The sequence below is a fragment of the Oryctolagus cuniculus genome, chromosome 1 (genome assembly GCF_051225735.1).
Source record: "Oryctolagus cuniculus isolate XC-2025 breed Fujian yellow rabbit chromosome 1, ASM5122573v1, whole genome shotgun sequence".
In the NCBI taxonomy this organism is placed as follows: Eukaryota; Metazoa; Chordata; class Mammalia; order Lagomorpha; family Leporidae; genus Oryctolagus; species Oryctolagus cuniculus.
The window spans coordinates 217,285,750-217,306,443 of NC_142867.1; the positions used below are offsets into that span (position 1 = coordinate 217,285,750).

The 20,694-nt window shown below is 55.2% G+C and overlaps 1 protein-coding gene across 2 annotated transcripts; it reads right to left on the reverse strand.

Moving 5' to 3' along the window:
• Positions 1-8,764: 8,764 nt before the first annotated feature.
• Positions 8,765-18,742, reverse strand: ALAD (aminolevulinate dehydratase). Of its 2 annotated transcripts, none has more exons than XM_002720421.6 (12): positions 18,717-18,742; positions 14,034-14,224; positions 12,066-12,116; positions 11,529-11,625; positions 11,042-11,177; positions 10,848-10,931; positions 10,667-10,755; positions 10,346-10,401; positions 10,172-10,259; positions 9,998-10,084; positions 9,523-9,652; positions 8,765-8,923 (listed from the first exon to the last, which is right to left on the reverse strand). In XM_002720421.6, exons 2-12 carry the CDS (start codon positions 14,144-14,146, stop codon positions 8,862-8,864), a joined length of 993 nt encoding a protein of 330 aa, XP_002720467.2. In that variant the 5' UTR covers positions 14,147-14,224; positions 18,717-18,742; the 3' UTR covers positions 8,765-8,861. The 2 variants fall into 2 exon arrangements, with proteins under 2 accessions (XP_002720467.2, XP_089175821.1); XM_089319695.1 differs by lacking the exon at positions 18,717-18,742 and adding an exon at positions 14,900-15,006.
• Between the last annotated feature and the right edge of the window lie 1,952 nt (positions 18,743-20,694).

Below are 20,694 nucleotides of genomic sequence, written 5' to 3' on the forward strand. Positions count from 1 at the left end.
TCGGGCCCCGCCTCCTCATTGCCGCATCCGCGCGCTTTCGGGACTCTGGTCTCACAATCCCCAGAGGGTGGTAGGAGGGAATTGCGTTTAGTTGGAGACATTTTGCTAATATTGGAGTCCTCTGCAGTTACCCAGATGTATTTTGTTTTTCCCTTTGGGGGCGAAAAATGATTTGGGTTTTGTTTGCAATATAATGCATGCTCGTCTCAAAAACATTCCAAAATCAAGTAAATAAGACTGACGGGGTGGAGGTGGGGCTCTCTTGGAGATGTGGGCAGGAGAGGACCAGAGATCTGATAAGGAGGCAGCAGGGGAAAATCAAGGGACAAGTACTCCAGGTGAGCAACTGACAGTGAGGGCTGGAGCCCCAGCCTGGTTACTGAGAGCAAAGGCCATGGGGCTGGGAGGAAAGCAAGGCTTCTCCACCCCTATTCCACTCCCCAGGGGTTGTGACATGAATGTATGCTGTAAAAAATCCCCCTCCCTTTCTTAATATTTTTTTACTTATTTGAAAGGCAGAGTTACAGAGCAAAAGAGAGGGAGAGAAAAATCTTCCATCCGCTGGTTCACTCCCCAAATGACCGCAATGGCCAGAGCTGAGCAGATCTGAAGCCAGGAGCCAGGAGCTTCTTCTGGGTCTCTCACGTAGGTGCAGGGGCCCAAGCACTTGGGCCATCTTCTGCTGCTTTCCCAGGCCATAAGCAGAGATCTGGATGGGAAGTAGAGCAGCTGGGACTCGAACTGTTGCTCATATGGGATGCAGGTGGTGTCACAGGTGCAGGTGTCACAGGCCGGGGCTTAACCCACTGTGCCACAGGGGCCCGAGACATTTTTCTAGAAGTGCACAAACAGGTACATGATTTTCTTCCTTCATCCTCTCTACCCCTACTCCTCCCTTTGGAAAAACAGAGCCTTTCTGTGTCTCCCAAGGCTGGGGTGGGTTCACTTCAGTGGGACAACCTCTGGGGGAACCTGACTGGGTTCAGGCCTGGGAGTGTGGAGTCTCAGACCTTGGGGGACTCAGCTGCCAAACTGGTTTGTGCGCCAGGCTTGGTACTCAGGAGTGGGGGTTGGGCAGGGTGACAGGGAGGCCAGGGGTCTATCTGCATTTCTGAGATTCCTCCCTTGGGTTCTGGGCCCAGATCTGCCACCTGACCCTCTGTGAAGGCTCTGTTCCATTCTTCCTCTGTGGGCTTCGGGCTCCCCACGTGCAAAGTGGAGGGACTGGACAAAAGAACTTCCACCTGCAGTTCAGGCGAGCTTTTAGGTTAATTTCCAAGATAATTAACTTTGCCCATCAAACCTCAGTTTCTCAGTATGAAAATAGGGTACAAGGATATCTACATCAGTATCCAATGAACTCACATGGGAAAGCTCTTCAGGAAGTAAATGTTGACTCTTTGGGGATGAGAAAGTGGAGACTCCCGACAGGTTAAGGTCAAGGCCACATAGTGTTTTGACCCAGGGCCACCTCCAGGAAGGCAGCATTTCCAGGACTTCCCTGTGAAGGTGCCCCCTCCATGCGTGGCCCTGATTTAACCCCGTTCTCCAGGATTTGCTTGTCATTTTACCTGGGTAACTTGTTGAGCAGAGTAAAATGACCATTGTGTAGCACAGGAGTCAGTGACAAGTTCCCACTACTCAGAAACAACCTGCTTTGTCATTTGCCAGTGTATAAGTGGGAACATTTACTGGACATGTTTTCCTCCGTAGAGGTGCCCGATCTTCTGCAGGTGCCATCCCTTGATGTGTTTCATGGGGGTGTGGCCTGCTGCTTGCTTCTGGAGACACCTGGCCTGTTCCTGTTCTGGATGCTGGCTTAAGTGACTTCTCTTAGGGAAACCACGATTAGTACATAAGGATATTTTCGCTCAGATTTTTTTTTTTAAGATTTATTTGAAAATCAGAGTTACGGGCCAGCGCCGTGGCTCAATAGGCTAATCCTCTGCTTGCGGCGCCGGCACACCGGGTTCTAGTCCCGGTCGGGGCGCCGGATTCTGTCCCGGTTGCCCCTCTTCCAGGCCAGCTCTCTGCCGTGGACCGGGAGTGCAGTGGAGGATGGCCCAAGTGCTTGGGCCCTGCACCCCATGGGAGACCAGGAGAAGCACCTGGCTCCTGGCTTCGGATCAGCGCGGTGCGCTGGCCGCAGCAGCCATTGTGGGGGGGGGTGAACCAATGGAAAAGGAAGACCTTTCTCTCTGTCTCTCTCTCTCACTGTCCACTCTGCCTGTCAAAAAAAAAAAAAAAAAAAGTCAGAGTTACCCAGAGAGAGGAGAGGCAGAGAGAGAGAGAGAGAGAGAGAGAGAGAGATCTTCCATCCACTGGTTCACTCCCCAATTGGCTGTAATGGCCGGAGCTGTGCTGATCCAAAGCCAGGAGCCAGGAGCTTCTTCCGGGTCTCCCATGCGGGTGCAGGGGCCCAAGGACTTGGGCCATTTTCTACTGCTTTCCCAGGCCACAGCAGAGAGCTGGATCGGAATTGGAGCAGCTGGGACTTGAACTGGTTCCCATATGGGATGCTGGCACTGCAAGTCTGGGGGTTAACCTGCTGCACCACAGCGCCGGCCCCAGTCCCTCAGATTTTTATATTGAAAGCACTACTAAGCCCAGGCTGAACCCTCCAGGCACATATCTCTCTTTACTTTTAATTTTCCATTTATTTACTTTTGTTAACTTTAAAAGTACACAGAAAAAAAAAAGCAAAAAAGTATACATCCCATACAGGCAGCACCCACAGCAAAAAAAGAATTTTAATTTTTTTTTAAAGGTAGAGACAGAGAGAGAGAAGGAGGGTGGGGGAGAGGGAGAGAGAGATCTTCCATCCACTGGTTCACTCCCCAAATGGCCACAATGGCCAGGACTGGGTGAGGCTGAAGTCAGGAGCCAGGAGCCTCTTCAGGGTCCCCCATGTGGGTGGCAGGGACCCAAGGACTTGGGGCATCTTCTGCTGCGTGTGCAGGCAGGGAGTTAGATCAGGAATGGAGCAGCTGGGGCCGACGCCGCAGCTCACTAGGCTAATCCTCCGCCTTGCGGCACCGGCACACCGGGTTCTAGTCCCGGTCGGGGTGCCGGATTCTGTCCCGGTTGCTCCTCTTCCAGGCCAGCTCTCTGCTGTGGCCAGGGAGTGCAGTGGAGGATGGCCCAAGTACTTGGGCCCTGCACCCCATGGGAGACCAGGATAAGTACCTGGCTCCTGCCATCGGATCAGCGCAGTGCGCCGGCCGCAGTGCACTGGCCGCGGCGGCCATTAGAGGGTGAAGCAACGGCAAAAGGAAGACCTTTCTCTCTGTCTCTCTCTCTCCCTGTCCACTCTGCCTGTAAAAAAAAAAAGAAAGAAAGAAAGAAAAGAAAAGAAATGGAGCAGCTGGGACTCAAAGCAGTGCTCACATAGGATGTCGGCACCGCAGGCGGCTGCTTAATCTTCTATGGGACAGTATTGGCCTGAGAACGAATATTTCTGTCACCCTGGAGCTGTTTGCTTTCAGTGGCTTCTCATTCCATAGTTTCAATACAGCATGCATTTTTTTGTTTGTTTGTTTAAGATTTATTTATTTGAAAAGCAGAGAGAGACACAGACCCAAATGCCCACAATAGCCAAGACTGGGCCAGGCCAAAGCCAAGAACTAAAAACATCATTGAGGTCTCCCCCCATGGGTGGCAGGAACCCAAAATTCTGGGCCATGATCTGCTGCCTCCAGGGAGCCTTAGCAGGAAGCTGGACTGGAAACTCCACTCTGATAGGGATGTAGGCAACCAAGCAGCAGCTCAACCCGTTGTGCTCCATCGCCTGCCCCTTTAGCTCAAAGTTTGTTTAGAAGATTCATCCGTGTTGCTGTGTGGTTGCAGTTCCTTCCTTCGCATACCAGTAATATTCCATTACACGAACAGGTCACATTGTACCGCTGGTGGACATTTGGGTTAGCTCTAGCTTCTGGTTATTGCACATATTACAAAATGCTGCTACGAACGTTTTTGAGCGTGTTTCTTGTTGAGCAGACCTGTATATTTCCAGCTACATAAATGCCTAGGTGTCCACGTTTCTGTTGGATAAATCACTGTCGTCAGCTTCGCAGATGTTCCCCTTCAGTAAAGGGCCAGTTTCTGAAGTGGTGCAGCCAATAATCGCTGAGTTTGTTTCTCCACATTCTTCTTCTTCTTCTTCTTCTTCTTTTTTTTTTTGACAGAGTAGACAGAGAGAGAGAGAGAGAAAGGTCTTCCTTTTCCGTTGGTTCACCCCCTCCCCCCAATGGCCGCTAAGGCCGGTGTGCTGCAGCTGGTGCACCGTGCCGATCTGAAGCCAGGAGCCAGGTGCTTCCTCCTGGTCTCCCATGTGGGTGCAGTGGCCCAAGCGCTTGGGGCATCCTCCACTGCCTTCCCGGGCCACAGCAGAGAGCTGGACTGGAAGAGGAGCAACCGGGACTAGAACCCGGGGTGCCAGCGCTGCAGGCGGAGGATTAGCCTAGTGAGCCGTGGCGCCGGTCTCTCCACATTCTTAACAATTGCCATTTCTTTTTTTAACATTGGGCATTCTGATGGTACTTTTCTTAAAAGATTTTTTTATTTATTGGAAAGGCAGAATTATAGAGAAATCTTCCATCTGCTGGTTCACTCCTCAAATGGCCAAAATGGCTACAAAATACAGGGCTGGGCTGGGCCAGGCCAAAGCCAGGAGCGCAGAACGCCCATCATGCAGGCCTCCTACATAGGCAGCAGGGGCCCGAGCACTTCCGTCATCCGCTGCTGCTTTCCAGGCTCATTAGTAGAGGGGAGTTGGGTCGGGACTCGAACCAGTGTTCAGAAGAGATGCCAGCATCGCAGGTGGTGGTTTAACCTGCTGTACCAACCACAACACTGGCCTTTCATTGTGGTATTTTTTCCCCTTGTGGCTTTAATTTCATCACTGACTAATGAAGACAACACCTTTTCATGTGTGTTGCCAAGATTTGTTTATAGAACTACACATGACTATATCCCTGCTATATATAACATGAATAGAGATAACACATATACATATAAAGCTAAAGTCCAGCCAAGACAGTCCCTTCATAATCCCTTCCTTCCCGAGATTCCAAGGAGCTCGATGTGGTGGAGACGACCATTTACCTGGAGAGCCATCGTCTCCCTCTTCTTAGTGAATGAACCTGGGTTGTAGCTGAGTCTATGGCCGCCCCCTTGAACTATTTTTCAACTTCCCATACACAGTGAGTGTGGCCATGTGACAAAGATAATGTAACCTTTGGATCACGCCCATATTAAGAAGGGTCATGCCCTCCAGTTTGTCCCCTTCCTGCTGCCTAAACAGAGGACCTGGTGGTAGGAAATAGAAGCCACCATCTTTGATCATGAGATGGAAGACAAGATGTGTTGAGAATAACAGAACTGCGGGGTAGGAGCTAAGACACTCCTCCCCCCACGCCACCCTAACACACCCGATGTGGCTGACCAATCAGCCCTGTAGTGCTTAGAATTAAATTTGCATATTGAGCTATTGTTACTTTAACTTAACAAACCTGAATCTTGACAGAGAGTGACTTTAGAGTTGAGTGTTGAGTCTTGAGAAAGTGACACTTAAGCTGAGATCTTAACAGAAAGACACAGATACATACCCGGGAGCAAGACGTTCCAGGCAAGGGGGAGCATGTGTAAGGGCTCTGAGACCTTGCCAGCACTCTGCAGCTGTTTGATTGTGTCAGATCCCAGACAGTCCAACTCCCACGACCCCTGACTTAAACCACAGTGCCACACCAGCTCGCAATAAGCAGTAGCAAAATTATGGGTGTAACATCATGCTGTGATTTGCTCCAGGAATGGGAACCAGGACCTAAGGGCCCAGTTGCCTTCAGGCATCATGGTCTATGGGAGTGGTGGCCCTCTGGAGTGGGGACTTGGCACCTGGGGTGCTGGCCTGGTATTGGCTCCAGTCTTCGTTTTGTCTAGAGACAGTAATGGCTGGAAGGGTCTGAGTAGTCCTGTGGGATCTAGTTCCTGCACAGTCTGTCTCCTGCTATGCAGCCTGCTCTTGCTAGTAGTAATTTTATCCCCGGGCAGAGTTCAGCTTTTACAATCCGGTAAGGCTCGTCGGCATTGCAGCTAGAAGACTGAACAAGACTGGACTTACTCCCCTCTCAGCGGTACCAGCTTGGACTACAGCTTGTCACCAATTTCCCAAGTAGGGAAAGGGGCTCCTGACCTGCTCCCTGCCCCACGTGCACTCTGCCAGTTCCCTCTCAGGGCCTCACAGCAAGCCACACTGTGGTTCTGAGAGCTCTGCCATTTTCCACCAACTCACTGGTGGAGAAGGAAATGACTGGTTCTCGTAACTGGATTGTGATAAGGACAGGTGTGGCTGGGGCCAAGGCTCTCAGGGAGGACTGCTCCTTCCTAGCTCTCTGGGTATTTGCGTCAGCCCGGCTTTGCTCTCAGGTGGGCTTCGCCACTCGGCTGCAACACAAGCCCCCGTAATCCTAGGCTTTAGTGATCCTGGAGACAGGGGTCCATTCTGTCCCATCACTCACAGCAAATCTCTGGGCGCAGGTTACCTGGCTGACCTCTCAGCTCCGTCACTGTAGATGATGGTATGGTGGCTGGGGACACCATGGTCGCACACTTATTGAGTGCCCTTGGCCTAGTGACATGAGCCAAATCCTCACGTGGCACACTCGTTCTTGGAATAGTCTCAGAAGGCTGCTGTGGCCTTGGAGCCCCTGTGTAGGGCGGCCCTGGTCTCTGCCCCCAATCAGCTCCAGCCACACCAGCCGTGTATTCCCCTAGTTCCTCCTAGTCCCCAGTCCGTGCCCACCCATTTCCTCTGCTTGGAGTGCACTTCATAAGCACATCTTGGGGGCGGGGGGCAAATGCCAGTTCTTTGGGCTCAAATGCCTTCCCACCCACTCAGGTCAGGGAAACTCCTCATTCTGCTGTGTCCACTACTTGCTCCCTGAGGGGCACAGATACAGAGTTGTTTGCTTCCTTCGGTGTGTACCTGCAGGGCAGTGTCCCTAGTACAGAGCTGGGTCCTGTATTTGCCTGGCCGCAATGAGTCTGGGAATGGCTCTGAAGAACCTAACCATTTTCAGCAAGAAAGAGTTCAGGGTCCATAAGCTAAGACGGCTCAGGTTTCTGGTCTGGTCTTCCCATGGCCCGTCGACCTCACAGCTTGTCTCCATTGTGTGCTTCAGGCCGCCGGGTGGGAGAACCAGGCCCAGGCTCCCTGGGGAAGGGGAAGTTTTGGGTCGCCTTGAGCCCTGATTTTTGGCTGGTCTATTTCCAGAAGGCTTAGGACACGGTGAAATCATTCTTAAAAGTGAGCTGGCCACAGCCCTGGGGGGCACTGGTCTGAGTACAGGAGCTGCCAAGAGTTTCTCAATTGTAATTGGAAAATGGATTGTACTACTTTAAGGTCCAAACTGAAGTTCCTTTGGCCCTAGGGTCGGATTCGCTGTCACTCTGCAGATTGGCAGGTGGACTTGCACTTGGCCCCTTGCTAGCTGGATCTTACCTTTCACTAGGGGGAAATGTTATGCCTGTGTTAGTCTTGGAAGAATTGAAACCACCCTCCCTGCTCCAGCTGCTGGAGCCAGAAAGCCAGAGAGGCACGCGGCCTTGCTTCCTCTGTCCCCTTAACCGCCACCTGGATTTGCCGAGTCAGCAATATCTGCTAATTCTGCCTCCCAAACGTGTCCTGGAAATACCCGCCTCTTCCCGTCACTGCCACCTTCGCAGCCAAACGCAAGAGAAACTGGGGCAGGCCCAACTCCCGGCTGAGGTCCTGCAGATGGCCTCCGGGCAGATGCGAAACCCAATCGCAGCTTCCTCCAAGGTGCGGCATTGGGCCTGGCCGGCCCTCCCGGCCTGGTCCCCGCTTTCCTCTTCCTCATCCTGCCTTCACAGCCCTGCCAAGCCCCTCCCACTGCAGGGTCTCTGCACAAGCCGCCCTGGGGTTCTGTCCGGGGGTTTGCGCAGCCTCTGGTGCACCTCCCTCCTCTCTAAGGGTCTTTCCTTCCCGGCCACCTCTTGAGAAGAGCCCCACCCCCCAACCCCGCTTCCGTCTCAGACCTTTGCTTTCTTTTAGAGCACAGCACTGTTTGCACCTGCTTTCCTCAGTCTGCCCTCTTCTTGTCTCTCCCCCATTCTCTATGTGAATCCCACCGAGACAGAGCTGTGTTGCTCTGCCCCGGAGCCCAGCACCGAGCCTGGCACAGAGCCCAGGTCCTCAGCCTCCGGAAGACAAAGCCTTCCTGGCGGTGGCGTCTCCAGCATGCAGGGACTCCCTCTTCGCTTCTGGATTTTGTGCTCAATGTTTCTGCTCGCTAGTGAGTGACTCTCCTCGGGGCTGACGGCTGGGAGGAAAAGTGGAGATCTCGGGCAGCTTGTGGGGAACCGCCTCCCAGCGGGACTGCAGCAAAGCTCCACTCTAAGCGGGACACCTGCCCAGGCCTCAAGTGCCAGCACCCAGCTCTGCTGCCGGACGCCCCAAGCCTTCCGGAGCTTCTCAGCACCCCAGATCCAGCTGCAATCCTCTTCCCCTAAAGCTTCAAGCCCCTCTCCCGGGTTCCACCACGCCTGAGCCCGGGACTCATGGCTGCTTTCAAGCTGAAGCCATACAGCGGGAAGAGCTGGGATGGCAAAGATGAGCCCCAGCGCTGGCTGACGCAGGGTAGGGTGAGGATGTGGCTGGGAGCGGTCAGAGGTAGCAGCGCCTGGCAGAAACCACGGAGGGCCACTGTGCCCCCGCCAGCATGCGAGCAGGAAGAGGGCACAAGGGCACAGTTCTAAAAGCAGCATTTACTTTGGTTTCCACTTTGCCAAGGCCCCGGGAACTGTCTCAAGTTCTAGTTCTTGGGTCTGGCACACTTGCTCCGTCACTCCTCCTTCAGCCACTGCAACAGCTGCGGTGTGTAGTAGGTGATGATGATGTCGGCCCCTGTGTTGGGAGAGAGGCAGGCAGAGGGGGGAGAGGCAGGTGTCGGCGCCGAGCGCATATCGTCTATAGCTGAGGGCGGGTGGGGAGGAAGAAGGCACAGGCAGCCCACAATACAACACTGTGCCTGCCTTGGCCTGCTCTAGACCTTGGCCAGGTCATTTTCTCTCTCCGGGCCTCGGTTTGTCCCTGTCGGAAACGCACAGTGGGGGAAGCAGCTAAGCTGCCAGTCTGTCTCCCCTGCTGGTATACTCTACTAACTAAACCCGTGTCCCCTGATGGAGTCACACACGTATGTACATATTATCTCATTTAATCCTCAGGGCTACCACATCCCCGGGATCTCATTCCCAGCTCCTAGACAAGGACATGAGGATTGTCCAACCCCTTACATAGAAAAAGTAATAGAGGGCTCTGTGTTCTTGACTGCTCCGTGTTCTGTCGCCCACAGCCTGCCCTCAATCTATGTCAAACTGTGTCTGCTTTGGGCACTGTAATCTCCAGGCATAAGGCTCCAGGATGTCTTGTGACTTTGTTTCTCTGGGCAAAGTGCCTATCAGTCCCTGTGGCACAGGTCAGAAACCCGTCCCCTGCCTGCTTACCTGCCCTGCGGAAGGCGGTCATGGCCTCCAGGACGGCTGCCTTGAGATTAAATGCCCCGGCCTGGGCCCCGTGCCACAGCATGGCGAACTCTCCAGAGACGTGGTACACGGCGAGCGGGAGCTCAGGGTGCTGCAGGGAGGCCGCGGTGAGCACCCGGCAGGACGCAGAGGGTGGGGGAGCCTCTGGAGGGGCCCTGCCTGCCCAATCTGGGACCTGCTTAGGCCCCACGCCCCTAGTCACAGCTGCCAGCAGTCTGGCCCCATCCTTGGACTGATCAATCACAGCTGTTCAAAGGCTCCCGTGGGTCATGCCCCAAAAGGTCATGGTAGTTCCTGGGCAGCACAGGGAGGAGGGGATTCCTGGGCAGGGGCACATCGCTTCCAACTCTGAGGTCCCCCACTCTCAGCCTAAGGTCCCGAGTCTGTGGCCCAACTGTCCTGTCCCTCCCAGGCCCCGTCCCTGCTGCCTGCTCACCTTGACCTTCACCTCCCGCACAATGTCCAGGTAGGGCATACCCGGCTTCACCATGAGCATGTCGGCGCCTTCTCGTACATCCCGGTCCTAAGGGAGAAGGGAACGGCGTGGCGGTGGCAGTGCGAGGAAGGAGACGTGCTGGGGCCGGCTGGGAATCCAGGCCCGGTCACTCACCACTGCTCGCAGGGCCAGGCCTCGCGCTCCGGGCGGCAGCTGGTAGCAGCGGCGGTCTCCGAAAGCTGGGCTTGACTGAGCCGCATCCCTGCGAGGCAGAGGCCGCAGGGTGGGCTCCAGCTCTGGGCTACGGGGCTGGGGATTTCACTGCAAGCTCCGGCCCGTCCCACTCACCGGAAAGGTCCGTAGAAACAGGAAGCAAACTTGGCGCTGTAGCTCATCACTGACACCTGTGAGGAGGCAGTGCGGTCTGGGCTCAGCCAGCCCTCCTCCGGTGTCCCAGTGTGATGTGACAGGCAGGGAGGGGGCCGAGGCCGGCAAGCACAGTGCCTAGCCTTGTATTCTGGGCCTCGATTTCCCCCTCTGAGGTCAGTAGCTGACGGGGTTCCCCAAGGCCTGTCCTCAGTTCAGTGACTCTCTGTGGCTAAGGGGGCGGGGCCGCTCCAGGGTCCCTCACCGCCTCCCCACACCCCTCCGTGCACTCCCCACCCATACCCTGTTGCCAAGTCCGTGTGCCAGGAGGGCCTCCTTGATGGCTTCCACGCGTCCATCCATCATGTCTGACGGGGCTACCACCTGACACCCTGAGGGGCAGAGGGTGGCCTTCAGAGCGCTGGGGCCTCCCCCAGTGGCCACTCAGTGCCTGCGGTGCCCGGCCCCCAGGGGGCTCATTTACCTGCCTTGGCGTAGGCCAGGGCCACCTCTGCCAGCCGCTGGCGGCTCTCCTCCGCCTGGAATGCTCCGTTTTCACCCAGGAGCCCTGCAGGACAGGTGGCTGCCATTGGAGGGGCACCCTGGGCCCTGGGGAGAGGTGGGCAGTGGCGGGGTGGGTGGAGGGAGTGGAAGGGCTGGTGGAGGGAAGGGGCTCACCGCAGTGGCCATGGGAGGTGTAGGGGCACAGGCAGACGTCACAGGCCACCAGGAGGCTGGGGAAGGTCTTCCTCACCAGACGGACAGCCTCCACAGCCGGGGAGTCCTCCGAGTCAGCGCCAGAGCCCCTCTCGTCCTAGGGGTGGGGCAGACAACGCAGTGTGTGTTGGGAAGGCACGGCGGGCAGACACCGGGACGTGCCGCCAGGGGCCCATTTCTCCATTTCTTTCCTTACCATAGGACCCACCCCAGGAGGGACAGTCGGCTGGCTCTACTGGCAGGGGGGACAGAGCGGGAGCCTGGCCTCCCCGATCAGGGTGTCACAGCCCTACTTGGCTTCTTGACCCAACGCAGGTGCTGTCTTAGGGGCAGGGGCCATGTCTTTCCACCTGTGGCCCCAGGGCCAGCACACGGTGTGGCCAGTGTGGAACCTCGGCTGGGCCCCACCGGCTTCCCTTCTTAGCCCTGCATCCCTAGGATTCTTCACCTTGGGGACTCTGCTGGGGACGCCAAAGATCAGGACACTGCGCAGGCCTTCCTCCACCAGGGGTCGCAGCATCTCCTCCAGCCGGTTCACTCCGTACCTAGGCCGGGGCAGGGTGAGAGGCTGAAGGCAGCCAAGTGCCGGGCAAGGGTCCCCTGGCCCCTGTGCACATGGCAGCAGGAGGACTCAGGGCCCACCGGAAAGGCTGTGATGGGAATGCCCCACTGCACTGGAGGGGGCACTGCGGCCCCTAGGAGCAGAGCTATGGCACTCAGCCAGGGCAGGCTCCTCCCAGGTTCCCCTCCCACCTGAAGGTCCACTCCCTTGTGCGTCCACGCCTCTGGCGACGGGCGGCTCGTTACTCTATGAGGCTGCCTCTGGCTGCCTCTCCTATGGTAGAAGAGCTCTGGCCCTGGGGAAGCCTTCTCTTGACTGACCTGAAGTCTGCCTCTTGGCATCTTCTACCTCCTGGCAGCTGCACCTGCAAAATCTCTCCCTCCCGCCGCCTTCCCCTTGCCCCCCAGCCCCCACGTCTCCTACCTGGCCACTCCTGGGAGGCTGTTGATGGGCTGCACGTCATCGGGAACATCCCTGCAAGAGCGGGGGTGGGCTATGGATCGGGAGCCGTGGGAGGGACCGGTGGCGAGCGGGTGACTTGGGGGGGATGGATGGGAAGCTGGGCAGGAGTATGGGGGTGGAGATGGCGGGAGGAGGGTGGGATCCAGTGTCTGGCTCCCCTGCCCGGCCAAGCCCAGGGCCTGAAATAATAATAGGAACAAGAATCACAGTGGCGGTAAGAGCAACTGCACCCGCAAGAACAGCAAGCACAGGAAGGAGCCACGTGGCTGAGAGCTTGGCCTCTGCAGTCGGCAGGGCCTGCTTTCCTATCTCAGCCGCTCGTGAGTGACCTTCACCGGGTACTGTCCTAGGCTCTGCTGGTGCAACAGCGGACAAAACAGACAAAATCCCTCCGGCATGAGTTACCCTCTAGGGGGAATCAGCGCGACACCTTTCTCAGGCGGCTGCTGTCGGGACGGAACGGGACTGGATACGGGTGCCCTGCCTAGCACCTGGCACGCAAAGGCCTCAGAAACACCTGTGGTTGCCATGAAAGCACTTCAGCAAGTGTTTTGTGGAAAAACGAAACAAGAAGATGTTTACTTTGGTGCAAAAAAATTTGAAATCCAGATAGTTTTTTCATAAAAAAAGAGCCATTGTATGCATGGATTTAAACATTTTTTGTACCAAAATAAACTTTTTTTTTCATCTACTTGAAAAGTACAGCAACAGAAAGAGAGAGAGGGCAAGTCAGAGAGAAAGACAGAGAGAGAGAGAGATTTGTGTCCATTGGTTCACACCCCAAATGCCTGCAACAGCCGGGGCTGGGCCAGGCTGAAGCCAGGAGCCTGGAGCTCCATCCAGGTCTCCCATGCAAGGACACAAGCACGTGACCCATCATGCGCTGCCTCCCAGGGTGCATTAGCAGGGAGCTGGAATCAGAAGCAGAGTAACGGGGACTCAAACTGTCACTCTGGCACGGGGAGGAACATTCGGCCTGCAGGCCACATAAGGCTGGCCAAATCATTTGGTCTGGCCCTGCCAAGGCAACTACAGGTGGGACCTAAAATACAGTAAACCTAGAGCAGGCTAAAGTTTAAGCTGATAATATGGCCTGCGAGTGATGTGATAAATACCCAAATGGCTCTTGGCAGAAAAAAAGTTCCCTACCGCTGTGACATGAGATTCGTGTGTCCCAAGCAGTAGCTTAACCCACTGCTCCACAAGCCTGCCTCTCAACTTACCATTTTTTAAATTAATTTATTTTATTTATTTGAAAGGGGGAGAGAGGGGGAGGGGGAGAGAGGGAGAGAGAGAGAGAGAATGAATACCTTCCATGCACTGGTTTACAAATGGCTGCAATAGCGAGGGCTGGGCTAGGCCTAAGCCACAAGCCAGGAACTCTACCTGAGTCTCCCAGTGGGTGGCAGGGGCCCGCGTAGTAGGGCCATCTTCCACTGCCTTTTCAGTTGCAGTAGCAGGGAGCTGGATGGGACTAGAAGGTGCCAGGACTCGAACTGGGGCTCCCAAATGGGAAGCCGGAGTCGCAAGCAGTGGCCTAACCTACAGTATCTATGCTAGCCCCTCAGCTTATTTTTTAATTCCCTTTCCCGCAAACCATTAGAAGTACCCTGGTGCTATTGATCACTGCAGCCGACTGTCACCTCTTCACGGACACAGCACTTTAGAACCACAGAGCGTCTTCTCAGCTTCTGTCGTAACTGCAGAAGCTCGGGATGGCACGTGAGGCTCAGTGTTCCGATTCTTCAAATGGGCTGCCTGAGTTCTGTCCTAAGACTCCTACCCCTAACCAGCAGGCCACTTCCGATACCTTGACTTTCAAGCTGACAGTCCACTGCACCCTGCCCCACCGTGCCCAGCAATACCGATGCCCACTCCAGGGGGCCTCCCCCCCCCCATCACGGGCCTGGCCCATTCCTGGGGACTCACGTGACGAAGATGGGGTAGATGAGGTTGGAGGCACTGAGGGTGGTGCTGGCTGTCTGCCAGCTCCGGAGCAGCGGGTGGAAGTAGCCGCTGTGCAGAACGGACTGGGGCTGCATGGCGTGGGCCGGGGCAGGGGCCCAGGACACTCAGCTGCTTGGGACGAGGCTCCTGGGGCGTGTGCTGCCTGCTCAGCTCTGTCGGCGAAGGGGGAGTGGGGGAACACTTGAGACAAGGTCCCTCTCCCCAGGAGATGGTTACACCTGGAAGACAGGTCTTCCCAAGATGCCTGCCTCCCCTCTTTCTAGCCCAGTCTAGCTGTGCACCCTGTAGTTCACTGATCCCTGCTGGTCTATGACAGACGACTGGAGAAACAAAGGTAAGCCTAATGTAGAAGCTTTCATAGCAATTACAATCTCATGGTATAAAATTTTATATGACTGCTTGTTAAAAAAGAATACTTTTTTCCTTGTAATTTATTTTAGCAAAGCTTCAGTGGGTTAGAGAGAGAGAGAGAGAGAGAACAGATCCTTCCCTATGCATAGTCGGAGAATCATGGACCTACCCACCATTTAAATTCTATTTATTGCATGGGAAGTACCCATGTTCGAGGCAGAAACTTGACGCAAGTGCAGATAAGCAGGAAGAGAAAACTCCCCTGTGATTCTCCCCCGAAGCACCGTTCACATGTTGGCACATGGACTTCTGTCAGGCACCACACACGTTAAGAGACAAGCCAGCACCATGCGCAGACACCTGCACGCATGCGCCCTCCCCTGCCACCACCCAGCGGGGCTGCTGCAGCTTTTCCAGTCCAAAGAAGCTTCCTTGCATCATCCAAAGCACAAGCTACACCTTCTTGCTCTGCCCACCTGGTTCTTGCACCGGGAAGACTTGTGATTTCTCCACAACCTCCCCGTACCCGACTCTACCAGGTTCTCCCCTCCCTGCGGAGGCATCCTCCTTGCCCAACCTCTCTTATATAACAGTTGTGTATAGACCTGTCTTATCTGGGGGCAGGAGACAGAGCCTCTGCAGGGCAGGGGCCAGGCTTAGCTCAGGTCCCCTCCCCCACTGCACTCTGCCCCCAGGCTATCTGGCTCGCCCAGTAAACACTTGATCACGTGAAGCCCAAGACAACATGCTCTGCACGCCAACTCAGTGACATAAGCAGGAGGGAGCCGGGGTGTGCGCGCTTACATCTTGAGCACCTACTGTGTGCCAGGCCATGCAGATTTCTTCTTGAGTTTGTGCTCCAGGCCTGGGAGGTCAGGCTGACAGAGCCCAGCCACAAATGTACCGTGGCCCCTCCCCTGTGTGAATTACGCCAGAAGGCGAGGGCAGGGGCTTGAACTTGGCTTTGCAGCATGGGTAGGTTTAGCTTGGTAAAGGGAAAGAGAATGGGGTTCCTGCAGTCAGAGAAGGAAAAGGCCAGATGGGGAAGACGGGAGGAGCAGGTGAGCGCGTGTGTGGGTGGGAGGGAGGGGGAGCTTCAGGACTGAAGCCCAGGGAATTTTCCTGAGCAGGGAGAGGCGTGGCTTAGCCAAAACCTGCCTGGAGGAAGAATCCTGGAGATGGAGCACTGCAGAGTAGCCAGGAAGCAGTGAGCCCAGGGCCTGGGGGTCAGTGGGGGTGGAGAGGAAGGGCCCTCTTATCAGGGCCAAGAGGCAGTCTCTTAGGGCGGATGCTCTGAGCTTGCAGGCCCGGGCAGCATGAAAGGACAGGAAGGGGGGGGGGGGGTGACCACGCTCAGAGAGGCGGTGCAGAGCTGTGTCTCGAGTCTCCCTTCTGGAGATGCCTAAGGAATACTCAGTAGTCAAGGAGGGAAACGAAAATGAGAAGCGGAAAATCGGGCAGCCAGGCCCGAGTCCGGATGTTCCTTTGTACAAATGGGACCTCAAGGTCCAGAGATGGGCAGGGACTTACTCAAGGTCGCCCAGCAAGTTAGAGGGTAAAACAGCAGGACCAGAGGCCTGCTGTGTTCTAGAAGTGCCCTGATCTGACTTTCTCCTGTTTCTCAGGACCCCCGACCAGCCCAGGGGCCCCGTTTTATCTGGTCTTCCTCCTTGGTGGGGTTGGCATTATCAGGAGCCCCACGGGGACCCACCCTACTACCACACCCCTGGGTGGGCCTCCCCAGAGATGTCTCTGCTCCTAAACAGACAGGGGGGTCCCGACTGCCCATTTTGTGTAAGATTTCGCTCCCACATCTGGCAGGAGTAAGCCCAGCTCAGAGGGGCTAGGTCGCCTGTTGAAGATCACCCAGCTGGCTCACGACCGAGGCAGCAGCTGAATTGGTCCTAGATGCCAAATGCAGGGTTTTATGTACTATATGCCTTGATGCTGGTTAAACACTTGATTCACTGCCCACACTGTCTCCACTCTGGGTGACAGAAAAGCACACTGAGGGTTTTGTTATGCACAGGGCCCTGGACTGGCTGCTTCAATGATCTCACTGAATTGCAAGAATTGTCCTTTTAGGGGCAGAGCAATGGAGGCTCAAAGAGGTGCGGTGATGGGGTCCATGTCATTTTGCTGGAGTCGGGTCAGGTTTTGAAGCCAGGCCTGGGATTCACTTCCCAGAGCACAACCTTCGCAGCTTCTGGACCCCTGGGGCCTCTACTCCCCACCATCAGCTTCCAGGGGGCTGAGAGGACAAATGCCTGTCACTGGTCTCAGTCTGGCTTCACACATTTCACCCAAGGAAGAACTGGGGAGGGCTCGCCAGAGCGCTTCTGGGGAGCAGCATCTACCAGGACTCCTTTTATTTATTTATTTTTTAATTCTAGTATTTAGAAGGCAATTTCAGAAATGGGGGTGAGAGCTGTAAAAGTCCCACAACACTGAGCCTATTCGGCCCTTTGCATCCGAACGCGGAAACGGGGTGCAGCGAGGCAGGGGGCCTTCTCTGAGATCACACAATGAGGTGCACAGCCGGGAACTGACCCTGAGGCTCTGCCTTCTAGCCCAGTGCTCTGTCACCCACATCACACAGGCGCTCAAGTAACACCTGGGGAGCGGCCAGATGCTTCCCAAGGCACACCTCTGTCCTGCTGGGCCAGGTCCAGCCTGGGGCCTTGCTCTGTGAAAAGTCCCTCGAAGTTTGGGAGATTTTTTCACATGCAGGGAGGGCACCGCTCCCCAGCTAAGGAGGCTTCCAAACCCCAACTAAGATCCTGTGGCGCCCAGTGAAGACAGAAGCCAGCCTCATGGGGCCCTGCACCTCTGCTCGGTCCGGTCAGGGCAGGTGAGTGGTGCGGGAAAGCAGAGGAACGCGGTACAGAAAAACTGTTTCCAGGCCAGTCAGTCCCAGGTCTGGGCTGGGCTGTGCGGTGCAACTCGGTGCAAGCTCACTGGCCTTCACTGTGCGACCTATGCAATCTATAAAATGGGTAGATCCCATGTGCAAGGCTGTGGGGAAGACTACAGATAGCGAGGAGGTATGTGTCTGGCACCAAGAACGTGTGGCTAATTTTATTTGGAGGAGATGCCAGTGCGTGGAGTAGAGGGGTGGCCCTGGTGCGGTGGGAGGGAGTTCTGTCTCTAGGGCTCAAGGACAGCATCACAGAACAGGGGGCAGGGAAGTGTTTCCCACACTGCCTGTGCCTCCTCCCTTACATCCCCCACCTGACAGCAGCTAACTCGGGCCCTGAGAGCTGCCCCAGGTGGGCTGAGCCCTCATGGGCCCTGCTGAGGATTCCAGACTCTGTGCATTTGCCCAGGGAGGATTGGTAGCTGCTGCCAACTCTGGCAGGCTCTGCCGCTGGCTGCGGAGGAGGCAGTTGGGAGGCCAGCTAGGGAGAAGGTGGCCGGGGCCAGCAAACCCAGATTCCCAGGAGGGCCTAGGACGGCAGCTGTTGGACAGTTCTGAGAAGCGGCGGACTGGGCAGCCTGTTCAGTCACCTGCACTTCCCGACTGTGCACCCTGTGTGCTGGGTGCCGCGCTAGACACAGGAGCTAAAGAGAAAAACAAGACTCTGGCTTTGTCCTGGGGGCTTCGAATGAGCCTGATCTGCTCTGGGTTTAGCCATCTGGAGCTGCCATCTGCACAGACTCTTAGAACGTCCCGGCTAAGAGGCAGCTGTGCACATCACTGAGACATGATGAAATGGCTCAGAGACGGGCAGACACTGGCTTGGGGTCACTCTGCATTCAGACCGGATCTGTCTCCAGCAGCACGACTTTTTGATACTTTAAGGACACATTCCACAGTTGCTCCCCATAGCTGGGCTGGCGGCGGGGGAGGGAACCCTGACACAGGATGGTTTAGCTTTGGAGTGGGACGAACACAAATCCTGGTTCTGTCTCTTCCCGGCTGCGGGACCTCAGTTTCCTCATTTGGTAAACGGGAGGGCTTGAGGCGACCTCAACGGGCTCCTGATAGGGGGTTCTCGGGCCAAGGCACGCATGCAACGGCGAGCACAAAGCGGCTGTTACTGTTCTCCCTCCCCCATGCTGCGAAGCGCCTCGGGCTCGGGGCTGACGGAGACTGCCCCAGCGATCTCCCAGACGAAACGGGGAGCCCGCAGCAGGACCCTGCAGCCCAGATGGGGGTCCCAGGAGAGCCGCTTCCCCGCCGCACCGCCGGCGGCGCTTCGGGAGCAAGGGAGTCTTGGTGCCACAGCCCCCATCGCGCCCCGGAGCCGCCCTCCCAGTCCGCCATCTCCCCGGGTGGGACCCTCAGCTCACCTGCCTCCCGGAGAGATCACGGACTCGGCTCCTGCCACCGCAGTTCTACGTTCTAGTACCCGGGGCCCACGTGGGGGCGGGGCAGCTCACCCGGAAGCAGCACCCCCACGGCCCGCCCCCTTAGGGCAGCCCCGCCCCGGGGAGGACCCGCCCACAACAGTAGAGCTGGCCAATCGGGTGTGGAGGGGGCCTGACGGCCCGCCTTCCCGGGCTCGGCCGGCGCAGGGCCCGCGCTTGGGCGGGGAGAGCCCACGTGGGAGCGCCTGACCCGAGCTGGCTGGACAGTGCGTGAGAGCCTGCCTCCAAGGCAGTCCCAGCGCGGGCTGAGCTTGGCGGGGGTTCTCGTCCTAGCCCGGAGCAAACTTGGCGCTGGTTAGTTGTTGAAAGAAAAATTTGATGACGAAGATACTAAAACAACACCGTAATGCCTAACACAGTAGCTGGGTCCGTTTTTTGCGGACTGAGCATTTTATAGTGGGTGAGTTCAGCGCCGTGGGATTTTCTCTGCAATGCCTGATAACTGTGCTCCTTCAACCCACAGGGGTAACTGCTACTCATTTTTCCCAGTTCAGACCCCTGCCCAGCATTCCTTTCACAACACCTGTTCCCTCTCTGAGCTTCTAACTAAAAATAATCAGGACCCATGTATTTCTTAGAGCTGGAACCTGGTAGCAAAATAGAAATGTTGCCGGTCCATTTTTCCCATGCCTTGTTCTGGACTGGAAGATCTTTTCCCTTTAAAAATAATTTTACCTTCATCTTTCATCCACAAAATATTGTGATGAGAATATAAGTCTTGAACATAATGTGGGATAAAGAGTCAGACACAAGAGTACATATTTGGTTTCTATGAATTAAAGCCAGGCAAGATGACTCTGTGCTGTTAGAAGCTGGAACACCAATTGTCACTGGGGAGATGGGCAGGGCTAAAAGGGAGAGTGATGGGTCTTTCTCAGGGGGTTGGCAGTGTTTATCAGGGAGTGAGTTACATGGATATGGTTAGTTGGTTAACATTCATCAAACTTTACACTTACTTGCCCCTTTTAGTATTAATATTATACCACAATAAAAAGTTAAGCCAGTTGTGAGTGCCTGCCAAGCAGGAGCATGGTATTAGACTAAATGCCATGGAGAAAAGAAAGGAGACCCAAAGCAGGTGGGTGGTTTGCAAGGTGCTGGGAAGATGAGGGCATGGGAATAACTACTTAATGTGTACAGAGGGATGGAGATATTTTGAAACTAGATAGAGGGTATGGTTGCACAACATTGTGAATGTATGAAATGCTACCCCATGTTTGCTTAAAAATGGTTAACTTGGGGCAGGTGTTGTGGTGCAGCAGGTTAAGCCCCAGCTTGGAATACTTGCATCACATACTGGAAGGCTTGGGATAGAATCCTGCCTTTGTTTCCAAGCCAACTTCCTGCTAATGAGCCTGGGGGTAGCAGATGATGGCTCAAGTACTTGATCCCTGCTACCCACATGAGAACCCAGATGGAGTTCTGTGTTCCTGGCTTCAGCTGACCCAGTCCTGGCTGTTGCAGACATTTGGGGAGTGAACCAGTGGATGTAACCTCTGTCTTTGTCATTCTGCCTTTGAAATAAAGAAACTTAAAAAAAAAAATGGTTTTTGTTCCATGAATTTCATCATAACTTTATTTTTTAAAAATATTTATTTCAAAAGGCAGAGTGACGCAGAGAAAGATCTTTCTGTCTGCTGGTTCACTCCCCATATGCCCCAAGCAGCTATATAACTTGTTGCTACATGTGCCTGTTCTTCATCTTAGGCTTAAAAAGTGAGCTCACTTCCAATTTTTGTTCGGACATTTTTATAGAAAGTTTGTTAGTAGTAAAACAGGTGCAAGGCCAGTGCTATAGTATAGATTAAGCCTCCGCCTGTGTTCTGGTATCCCATATGGGCACTGCTCAAGTCTAGCTCTCTGCTTGTGGCCTGGGAAAGATGGGAAGATGGCCCAAGTG

Excerpts from the sequence above, each read along its gene's own strand:
- ALAD (XM_002720421.6), bottom strand. The coding sequence starts at position 14,146 with ATGCAGCCCCAGTCCGTTCTGCACAGCGGCTACTTCCACCCGCTGCTC. Across the intron at positions 10,085-10,171 it reads GCCTGGCCCTGCGAGCAGTG|GACCGGGATGTACGAGAAGG; the intron begins GTGAGTGACCGG and ends CTTCTCCCTTAG. Across the intron at positions 8,924-9,522 it reads GACCGCCTTCCGCAGGGCAG|GGGCCGACATCATCATCACC; the intron begins GTAAGCAGGCAG and ends CTCCCAACACAG.